The sequence below is a fragment of the Ammospiza caudacuta genome, chromosome 9 (assembly GCF_027887145.1).
Source record: "Ammospiza caudacuta isolate bAmmCau1 chromosome 9, bAmmCau1.pri, whole genome shotgun sequence".
NCBI classification, from domain to species: domain Eukaryota; kingdom Metazoa; phylum Chordata; class Aves; order Passeriformes; family Passerellidae; genus Ammospiza; species Ammospiza caudacuta.
In genome coordinates, this window is record NC_080601.1 from 34,860,759 (window position 1) to 34,871,866 (window position 11,108).

General features: G+C 43.2%; 1 protein-coding gene across 17 annotated transcripts; it reads left to right on the forward strand.

Moving 5' to 3' along the window:
• Positions 1-836: 836 nt before the first annotated feature.
• On the forward strand, positions 837-10,795 carry LOC131561038 (mucin-1-like). Of its 17 annotated transcripts, none has more exons than XM_058810095.1 (28): positions 837-907; positions 1,666-1,758; positions 2,708-2,737; positions 3,340-3,408; positions 3,710-3,805; positions 4,260-4,298; positions 4,414-4,455; positions 4,566-4,607; positions 4,725-4,766; positions 4,871-4,912; positions 5,019-5,060; positions 5,168-5,200; positions 5,306-5,347; positions 5,439-5,480; positions 5,584-5,625; positions 5,724-5,762; positions 5,866-5,904; positions 6,007-6,048; positions 6,153-6,191; positions 6,295-6,336; positions 6,441-6,479; positions 6,583-6,621; positions 7,293-7,328; positions 7,478-7,510; positions 7,621-7,680; positions 8,562-8,597; positions 9,272-9,377; positions 10,127-10,795. In XM_058810095.1, exons 1-28 carry the CDS (start codon positions 844-846, stop codon positions 10,572-10,574), a joined length of 1,758 nt encoding a protein of 585 aa, XP_058666078.1. In that variant the 5' UTR covers positions 837-843; the 3' UTR covers positions 10,575-10,795. The 17 variants fall into 17 exon arrangements, with proteins under 17 accessions (XP_058666078.1, XP_058666079.1, XP_058666080.1 ...); XM_058810096.1 differs by having other exon boundaries at positions 9,275-9,377; XM_058810097.1 differs by having other exon boundaries at positions 6,298-6,336; positions 6,444-6,479.
• The last annotated feature ends 313 nt before the right edge of the window (positions 10,796-11,108 follow it).

Here is an 11,108-nt window from a genome sequence, read left to right on the forward strand (position 1 = left end):
TGCATTCAGCCATGTTCCTTCCATGTCACCTTCCATCCCTACATCAGGGCCCCAAACAGAGCTGTACTGTGCCATGAAAATAAGAAAAGCGTCTATGAAAAGAAAGAATTTATGTTCATTTTTAATTCAGCTAAGAAAATTCAGCTTTGTTTTTTTCTCTCTGTAGCTGAGTCCCTTCTCCCTGACAGGACAAAATGAGGCAGAGCTGGAGGCATCCTTTAGGATATCAGAGGCCATGGTGGTGTTGACCATGACCCAATGTCAGAGAGAAGACTGGAAGCTCTTCTATTGCTCTGGGGGCTACGAGTGAGACAGAGAGAGCTGCAGATCTGAAACATCCTGAGGGATCTTCTCCCAGGTTAAAGAGAAGTCAGGAAAATGAGAAAAACTGCTTCTTACATGAGTAATTTTGGCAAACAAAGAGAATTTGTTTGAGGCTTGCCTGCCACTTCTAGGATGCTAATCTTTTGGCACAATCCTCACACCAATTAATCAGGTTAATGTGGTTGTAAATTGGAAAACGTCCTAATGGGTGGCATGAGAATCCTTACCAAACAGCCTAATCCCCAAAAGTAAATCACTGCTTCCTGGAACAGCCACACCACCAACACAGGGCCACAAAGGTGCCCAGGGAGTGTTTGGGAAGATCTCAGTCTGGAACAGCTCCCTGAGCTGGATCTCCTCATCCGGATGTCTGGATGTACCCTGAGAAAGGAAAATCCTCACTGAATCACTTCCTTGGCATCCATCTGGAAGGTCAGGGAGGGGCATCAGGTTGCACAGAACCCACTGGGTATAAATTGTGCATCTGTGCTGGGCTAGAACAGACTGCCCCCAACAACCATGGACCTTCACGTGCGTCTCACCTGGCTGCTTCTGCTGAGCTCCACTCTCCTGGCCGAACCAGGTACGCCTTGAAAACCTCTTTGATTTTACAGAACTGTTACTGAATTATTTCTGAAATGTTACAGAATTATTTACTAATACAGGCTGGCTTGCTGGGAAGAGGTGGCAAAGATTGTCCTCGAATACTGCTGATGAATTTTATACCCTAGAATTGACGGTTTGTCTTCTACTTCAAAGATTCAGTCCAAATCCATAGGTTGTATTTCAAAATGCATTTCAAAATGTGTGCATTTAAAAATGTATGCATTTCAAAATACATAATACAATTTATATAATACATGAAATATTATATTAAGATACTGTACTTTGAAATATAACCTTCATATTTTGAAATATGAAGGTTACAGACTGAAGAAGGCTGAAGAATATTCCTTTGTGTCTTTTTCACAAGAGAAATAACTTGTGGAAGTTGTTTTCTAAATGTTCTTCATCCAATTTTCTAGTTTTAGTTAAAATTATTCTATACTGTACATTTTAAAATGTAGAGAAAGAGGGGGAAATAAACACAGAGCAGTCTGCCAGACTCAGGTGGAAATATGCTCTCCATGACATGTTCCTTCAAACTTATAATATTGTTAGTTTGAATGGCATCATTTTAACTTTATTTATCTCCATAGTCACCATGAAAAAAGTCTTGCCAATCTCTTACAAAAAGAGGTGATTTCACAGTGAGATCAAGGGCTGGCTGTATTGAATTATTTACAAACCAAGAGTATGATGTGTTACTTCAGGGCTAATACATTTCCTTCTCTGCCATAGCAAGTGGAGCCTGGTGGGAACAGGCACAGACAGACCTAAACTCAATATGGGAAAAATTTGCCGAGTGGATTAAAGAAAAATTGGAGCCCAAAGGTAAGAGATGTGCTCCTGAGTGTGAACGTACCTGGCAGATGTGCAGAGCTCCCCGAGCCAGCTGTGGGGAGCTGTGCCTCAGCAGCACAGCCAGCCATCCCCCACCAGGGTAGATCAGGCCCTGCAGGCGGCAGAATCCGTGGAGATTCAAATTTAGACACCAGAAATTCGGCCATAAATAAACAAAATGAGATTTACCTGCCAACTTTTGCCTTAGCTCCACCACAACCACAGCTGAGAGTGGAATCTGGAGGGCGCCGATGCGCCGGGAGGGTTGAAGTTTATCACGATGGAAAATAGGTCTGCGATGGTTATTTCAACATGAACAGTGCCAACGTTGTGTGCAGACAGCTTCACTGTGGCCAAGTTGTCTGTGTCCTGGGACTGTCTTACTTTGGCCAGAGTGGAAAAGTTATCCACTTGGATGATGTGCAGGGTAGAGGAGGTGAATCCCACCTTTGGGAGTGCCGGCATGCCGGCTGGGGCGAGCACAGCTGTGCACTCAATGAGGATGTTGGTGTAAGATAAAAATGATAGTGAAAATAAAATGCTATAAAATAAGAGAAAACCTCCCTGGACTATGCTGTTCACTGTAAATGCAAGAAACATCAGGGTAGAGCTTGGAAATCAGGCCAGGGCTGAAAGTGAAGGTGAGGAGCTTCTTCTGTTTAAGTCTGAGTGACTGAGGAGCAAAAGCATGCCTTGCACAAAATAACAAGATGGGGCAGCAAGTCCTGGGTATGAAAATAGTGAAAAGCAGGTAGTTCAGGACCAGTTTAGCCAACAACTTACAGCCAACCCCCAAGATAACAAAGAGTAAGGAGAAAATAGAGGCCCATGCAGTTGTGAAGCATGTGTGAGTGGAAACAAAAATAATTCTTGTCATAAATATATAATATAAATAACTGCCCAATAAAGTAAACTCTTGCTCTTTTTTTGCTGTTCACAGATGCAGTGCAGTCCACTGTTGCACCGACAGGTAAGGCTGAGCTTTTGGGACAGGAGTCCCAAAATTAGCTCTGTAAAGGGTCTCCCCAGTGCTCAGAGCCTAATTTTTAACTCAAAAAATAATGTGCTTACAGCTCCTTGGCAGACAGTTTTCTAGGAAGCACATGCTCTGAATTACAAGTTATTGCTCTAAATTACTATTTATTCACCCACTGCAAAATTATTTCTTTATATTTTCATTATTTCTTGGCCCTGCTAGTACAAACTGTATTTGCCACTTACCTATTAATAATTAATGAAAACATGAGGCAAATCTTTACACTCCAGGTATAAGTTTCTGATTCTATTTTTTTTTTTTTTTTTTTTTTTTGCTGAAATAATCATAATATCCTGAAAACCTTAAAGTACAGACTCTATTACTGTTTCTTGGGATTTCTAGGTGTTAATTATGCTCTTCATAATCCACAGAAGGGCAAGTGTTAAAATGCATTTTCCTACCATATAGAATCAAGAGTGTATGTTTTATTATATGCAACACAGAAATCAAAAGCTGGTTCCCAAAACCATTTGTTCTTGGGGTTTTAACACAGGTTTTATTGCTGCTTGCAGCCACTTAATTTCTCACCCTTTCAGCCTCCCTGCCTCCCAGCACCACCGCAGAGGAGAGCAGGACATCAGAAATCCCAATTACACCACAGACAGGTAAGGGGCATTTGCACAACGTGCAGCAGGTCAGATAGACGTGGTTGGGACAGGACTTCAGTGGAGAAGCCAAAATATGCTGCCAGATGAGCATCTCTCAGCGCAGCTCATGTTTGTCCATGAATGTGGTGCCAGCAGGCAGGCGGGAGCTGTGAGCGCTGTGGGCAGAGCCTGCTGTGAGGACGGGGCACATTTTGAGCCCAGTGGAATCTGAAAGCATTTAAATTCATCAACAGCTGATTCCAGCCTTATCTGAGCGCTCTTTCCCTCTCGTTCCCACGTTTCTTCCTCTTTCTCACAGCCTCTGCAAGTACTTCAGAACCAAACCTGACACCTGCTGCACTGGAAGCAGATGTGACAACCCCGGCTGCAGAAATCCTTTCCACACGGGCTGGAGGTGACATACAGACACAATGCCATAAAATCCAATTGCAGTGCTTGAGTTTGACCAAAATGGATTACATTGATAGGATTAAAGTAAATTAATGAACCTCAAAATGAGTCAACTGCTAGCTCATTGTCTCAGTGAAGAAGCTGGGGAGGGAGGCTGAACCAGGCAGTGTTTAAAGGATGGGAAAAAACAAACCCAAACCATATCCCTTAAATTACTAGGAATCCCAGAAAAATTAGGCTCTATCACTGTTCTAAGCCCTGATTTCCTACAAACAGGAAATGCTGTAGGTCTCAGAAGAGAAGTATATAGTTAAAATGCAGACAATATTTAATTTCACCTTTTCGTTCTGTATTAAGTAAAACAGCATTACTCTGCTGCTTATGCTATGGGTCTTGGTGGAAAAAACTATACATTTAAAATTCCCATAATATTTAATTTAATCTTTTCTCTCTCACAGCAACAGTCTCTCCTGCTGAACCTGCAGGTGTAAACACACGTAAGTGAAATAGCATTACTGTAGTGTACATACTATCAGTCTTGAGGAAAAAAACTATACATTTAACAAGCACATAAAATTTAATTTCATCTTTTCTTCTTTTTCTCTCTCACAGCAACAGTCTCTCCTAATGCTGAACCTGCAGATGCAAACACACGTAAGTGAAATAGCATTACTGTGGTGTGCATGCTGTCAGTCTTGAGGGGAAAAAAAAAAAAAACATTTAAAATGCATATAAAATTTAATTTCACCTTTTCTCTCTCACAGCAACAGTCTCTCCTAATGCTGAACCTGTAGATGTAAAAGCATGTAAGTAAAATAACATTACTGTGGCATACATGCTATCAGTCTTGAGAAAAAAAAAAAAAAACATTTAAAATGCACATAAAATTTAATTTCACCTTTTCTTCTTTTTCTTTCTCACAGCAACAGCCCCTCCTAATGCTGAACCTGCAGATGTAACCACACGTAAGTAAAATCGCATTAGTGTGGTGGATATGCTGTCAGTCTTTGGGGAAAAAAAAAACATTTAAATGCATATAAAATTTAATTTCACCTTTTCTTTCTCACAGCAACAGTCTCTCCTAATGCTGAACCTGCAGATGCAACCACACGTAAGTAAAATAGCATTACTGTGGTATACATGCTGTCAGTCTTTAGGGGGAAAAATACCCATTTAAAATACATATAAAATTTACCTTCACGTTTTGTCTCTCACAGCAACAGTCTCTCCTAATGCTGAACCTGCAGATGCAAACACACGTAAGTGAAATAGCATTACTGTGGTGGATATGCTATCAGTCTTAAATAAAACCCCAAAAAACATTTAAATGCATATAAAATTTAATTTCGCCTTTTCTCTCTCACAGCAACAGTCTCTCCTAATGCTGAACCTACCACATGTAAGTAAAATAGCATTACTGTGGTGGATATGCTATCAGTCTTTAAGTAAAAACGAACCATTGAAAATTAATATAAAATTTAATTTCACCTTTTCTCTCTCACAGCAACAGCCTCCCCTAGTACTGCAGCAGTAGACATCACCACTAGTAAGTAATACAGTGTTACTCTGGATTATATGCTACCAGTTTCAGAGAAAAAACAAACTTAACATTTAATTTCACCTTTTCTTTCTCACAGCAACAGTCCCTCCTAGTGCTGCACCAGCAGATATTAGCCCTGGTAAGTAATAAAGAGTAACTATGGCTTAAATGTTATGGGTGTCTGGAAAAAAAATACTTGTAATATGCAGAAAATATTAAAATTAATCTTTTCTTTCTCACAGCAGCAGCAGCACCCACTGCTGCACCAGCAGACATCACCCCTGGTAAGTAATAAAGAGTAAATATGGGTTAAATGCTATGGGTGTCTGGGAAAAAAATACATGTAAAATGGAGAAAATATTTAAATTCATCTTTCTCGCAGCAGCAGCATCCACTGCTGCACCAGCAGACATCACCCCTGGTAAGTAATAAAGAATAATTATGGCTTAAATGCTATGGGTGTCTGGAAAAAAAATACATGTAAAATGGAGAAAATATTTAAATTCATCTTTTCTTTCTCGCAGCAGCAGCATCCACTGCTGCACCAGCAGACATCACCCCTGGTAAGTAATAAAGAGTAACTATGGCCTACATGCTATGGGTGTCTGGAAAAAAATACATGTAATATGCAGAAAATATTAAAATTAATCTTTTCTTTCTCACAGCAGCAGCAGAACCCACTGCTGCACCAGCAGACATCACCCCTGGTAAGTAATAAAGAGTAAATATGGCCTAAATGCTATGGGTGTCAGGGGGAAAAAATACATGTAAAATGGAGAAAATATTTAAATTCATCTTTTCTTTCTCGCAGCAGCAGCATCCACTGCTGCACCAGCAGACATCACCCCTGGTAAGTAATAAAGAGTAATTATGGCCTACATGCTATGGGTGTCAGGGGGAAAAATACATGTAACATGCAGAAAATATTTAAATTCATCTTTTCTTTCTCACAGCAGCAGCAGCATCCACTGCTGCAGCAGCAGACATCACCCCTGGTAAGTAATAAAGAGTAAATATGGGTTAAATGCTATGGGTGTCTGGGAAAAAAATACATGTAAAATGGAGAAAAATATTTAAATTCATCTTTTCTTTCTCGCAGCAGCAGCATCCACTGCTGCAGCAGCAGACATCACCCCTGGTAAGTAATAAAGAGTAACTATGGCTTAAACGCTATGGGTGTCAGGGGGAAAAATACATGTAACATGCAGAAAATATTTAAATTCATCTTTTCTTTCTCGCAGCAGCAGCATCCACTGCTGCAGCAGCAGACACCACCACCCGTAAGTAATGAAATGTTGCTCTGGTTTCCATGTTTGGCTGTCTGCCATGCTCCGATCATGTATTGACTGCCTCCCTGCCTCCATAACAATATAATTTCATCAGTTAGAATTGGAGATAATCCCACCTGCCTCTCCTTTGGCTTCCAGATAGTAATAAAGGAGCAAAAGGGAAAAGGGGAACCAGAGAAAAACTGGCCCTGATGAAAGCCTGAAGGGGCAGACACCCTACATCAACACAAACTCAGATTTGCACCTGGTCATCCCATTCCCACAAAATCATCCTTCCTGCACCTCCCAGAGCTGCATCCCAACCCCTGCACACCCTGGGATGTATTTGCCATGGGAATGGGCAGCTCCAGTGCCCACCAAGGCATCCCCAGTGCCCTCGCCAGCACACGGCACTGGGCGGGCTCTGCACGTCAGAAACTTCATCCCAGCCCCAAACTGCACATCAGAAACTTCATCCCAGCCCCAAAGTGGTGTTTAGCAAACAGCTCCAGGCTCCCAGAGCTGTGCCATGGTCAGGGGTGGGTTTTCCTCCCACTCTGGAACATTGTCCAACCCCTAAGTGAGACCTTGAGTCTCCTGAGGTTTGGGTATCTCTCACCTGCCCAATGCTGGGAAAGCAGTTTTTAACCTGCAGTTTGGTTTTCTCTCATGTCTCTGATCAGCCCCTGCACCAGAAGGCACAACACCTGGAGCAGCAGGTGTGTATGACTTCAGTGTATTGGTCAGAATTTCAGGATCAAGCATCAGCTTGAGTGAAATCCTGCTCCACTCCCCCTTGCCAGCCCTGGCTTTGCCCCCACAATCATGGAACAGACACTGAAGGGTGGTTTTGTTTTCTCTTTGACAGCCACAGCTGAGCCCACCACAGCTGAAATCCCAGGTATTTATTTCTGGTCCTTCCTGCGGCTGTGGGGAACACTGCACTGTATTTCATGTGGGTCATCCATGTATTAGAACATATACAATGTTTAATTTTCTCTTTTTTCACAGAGACAGCCTCACCTGCTGCATCAGTCCCTCCACCTCCTGAAACAGCAGCCAGTGTCACTGGTAAATGAAGCAGATTTACCCTGCTTTATACCCTTAACTCCCCACCAAAGCTGGGATCCGAGATGTGCTGGCAAGGCTCCCTGTCTCCATGCATCATCTCATGGAATTAATATTGAAATTCAGGAATTTTTTTTTTTTATTTTTGGCTTCCATACAAATTGAGGGACCTGAATTGTTGGTATTGATATGGGAGTTTCATTTTGCTTTCTACTAGTTCTAAGGAACTGGAATTCACTGAGGCAGACACGCCACACCAACATAAATTCAGATTTCCTCCAAATCACTTCACTCCTACGAAGCCAGCCCCCCTGGATTCCAAAGCTGCATCCCCACTGGGAGTTGGGGCAGTGGGAATCCTTTTGACATATTCAGTGGTATTTGCTTTGAACCTTAGTTTTCCACAGTGGGCTTTGTCTTTTGAAAAAACTGAATTGCAAATTCTGCTCCCTAGTTGATAATGCTCCGCCCCAGCTGCTCACAGAGCAGAGCCAGGGTTTATTTTAGAGTCTGCCCATGGCAGCCACACTTTGATAAAAGGCACTTGGCTGCTTTGGTAAGCACACACGAGAAACTGAACTTCAGGTGCCAAGCAGACGTTTGAGCCTCACAGAGAGTGTTATTACCTCACACAGAGGGATAAACAGAATTAAATCTAGTTCCCATAAATGCCAGTAATATGTCACATGTAGTACTCAAGCCCCCACACTTTCCTTAGTATGAAACCTTTGTCCATGACAATTCTATTCCCCAGAACTGCTGCTAATAATATTCCCTAGTCCTAATGTGTTCTGCTCATTACAATGTCTATTAACTGATGGCCTAAAAGCACATCTTTCCCTCAATCAGCTCACTTTTTAACCTTTTTTTATTTTCATTAAAAGCCAATCCACAGACAAACGCAGCAACTACAGGCTCAGGTATTTGATTCTTTCTTCTTTTTAATGACGTCTCTTCCTAAGGGCAGGATACCCTGGGTGAGAGATGTGAGCTGGGAAGGGCTGGCAGAGCTGGGAAGGGCTGGCAGAGCTGGTGAGTTCATTGGCAGAGGGGATCTGAGTGCGGGGGAAGTGGGAGAGGCTGGGTGCAGGCACAGGGGTTGGGAATGCCACAGCTCAGCCAGGGATCACACACTGCTTAGACAGGGCTGGCAGCAGAACCATCCTCAGTGGGGAGGGCCAAGGGGATGAGCTGGCCCAGGTCTGCATCGTTTATGGTCACAAACCATTTGAGATGTCGTCCCATAGCCTGCCAGCTCTGCCCACCCCGTGCCCTGTGCTCTGGAGGGCTCACAGGCAGAGACTTCTCATGATCCTGGCAAATTCCCCCTCTTCCAGGAGAGAACCACACCAAGGAGTTACCTCGGGGTTAGCTGTTGTAGGAGGGAGAAATGAGCTTTTAATGGGACAATATCAGAGAGAGAGAAATTAATTTCCTCCCCACTCAGCTGCCATTCCGGGCCCGCATTTAAATTAGCAAAGCAGGCCAGTATTTAAAATATATATGCAGTAGAAAAATTATGCAGTAAAATACCTGCTGCATTCTGCTCTGTGTTTACTTCTGGTTTCTCAACATTCAATTCCTTCCCCTGCAGCAGAGCTCGTTCCCCTGCCTAACTATGTGAAGCTGTTGTTGCTGAAATACCTAAAGAGCCTATGCCAGCCAAGGAGACCTGGCATGCCAGAAGTAACATTGGAAGGGTAAATATTTATTCATGCATGAATAAATGCTATTTATTCATGTGAGATGCCCCAGCCAAGCTGGGATACCCCAAAGATGATTTCACACCATTTTGTTACACCCTTAAGTGCTCAGGTACAACTTGATTTGACTACTCACTCATACCCGTACTTCCAATTACTAATCACAATAAAATTTTGCAAAACACCACTATTTCTTGGAAACAGACAAACATTCCTGGTGCGTGTCTGTTGATCCAAATGTCCCAGGAGCCATTCTTGCTGGAGTCACTGATTTATGGCACCAGATGATGCTGGCAGGGATTCAAAGACATGTCAGAGGGGCTGGGATGCTGCCCAGGGGAATCCTTCATGGACAGCTCTAAGCTTCCAAAAATTCAAAATCCTTCTTTCCATGGCTGTCCTTTAGTTTGTTTTAATTAAGCATGAACCATAGCAGAGTGTGCAGTAAAATTCCACTACCTCATCACTGTACAGTTTGTAATGTGATTTAATATGTATTGACAAAATTCCATGAGGTGTGGCATTACATTTGTATGTGTTGTGGTGCACATTGCACCAACAGACATCCAAATTCCATGCAGTGGCATGGAAAGGAATGAACAGGGGCTCAGTGCTGTGAGCTGTGATTAACATCACTGCTGAACATTTGTGGGAGAAAGTTTCTTACAACCGAGGAAACAAACTTAGTGAGCATGCCACAGTCATGACAAAATCAATATGTGGGGTTGTTTTTTTCCCTTTTTCAGGTGTGTAAAGGATCCAACCTGTGGGAATCAGCCTTCACCAGGCCAGAGGCTCCTCCAGCTCCGTTACGGGGCTGCTGTAAACCCCAGACTCTGCCTGAGGTGCAAAGTATCAGGGTGCAATGCACCCCCTCCTCCTCCTCCTCCCAGACCCTTCCCAGGGAACAGGTTCCCCCCTCTCAGACCCTTCCCAGGGAACAGGTTCCCCCCTCTCAGACCCTTCCCAGGGAACAGGTTCCCCCCTCTCAGACCCTTCCCAGTGAACAGGTTCCCCCCTGTCAGACCCTTCCCAGTGAACAGGCTCCCCCCTGTCAGACCCTTCCCAGTGAACAGGCTCCCCCCTGTCAGACCCTTCCCAGTGAACAGGCTCCCTCCTCCCAGACCCTTCCCATGGAACAGGAGAAGAGCCAGGAGAAGCGCAAGCGACGTCGTTATTGTCATCGTCTCCTAGTAATGATGCTTCTGACCATGACGTTATGTTGAGCACCTCTAGACCTGTTCATTGTGTTCCAAGATCTGCTGCTGATTTCTAAAAATATGCTAGTGGGTGTAAATCTAAAGGTATTTCATGTTAAATTAACTTGGGTGGCTTAAATTCAGATCTTTCAAATCGATGCAGCGGATCTTGTAAAAGCCTGAACTTCAATAAATACTCTCAGTGACAAAAAATAATTGGACCAACTGCCTGTTTTTTCTCAAGATTTTGTTTCCTTCTCAATGTTCCTTCAGTTCTAATCGTGCTCAGTTCACACAAAACACCACACTCCTAACTCTGTGCTCTGCTTCTCACAGGTATTGATTTAAAGGGCATTGGGTTCTGGAGCATTGACTGGCAGGGATCCACAGACCAGGTCACACATTCACTGCAGAGTCACATCCAGGCACAAAAGAGATGTTAACATCTGAAAATTCCTTGCAAGTACGTGTGTGGGTTTGAGAAATAAAAGGCTACACAGAGTAAATGCAAATTTAGCATTTCCAGAAG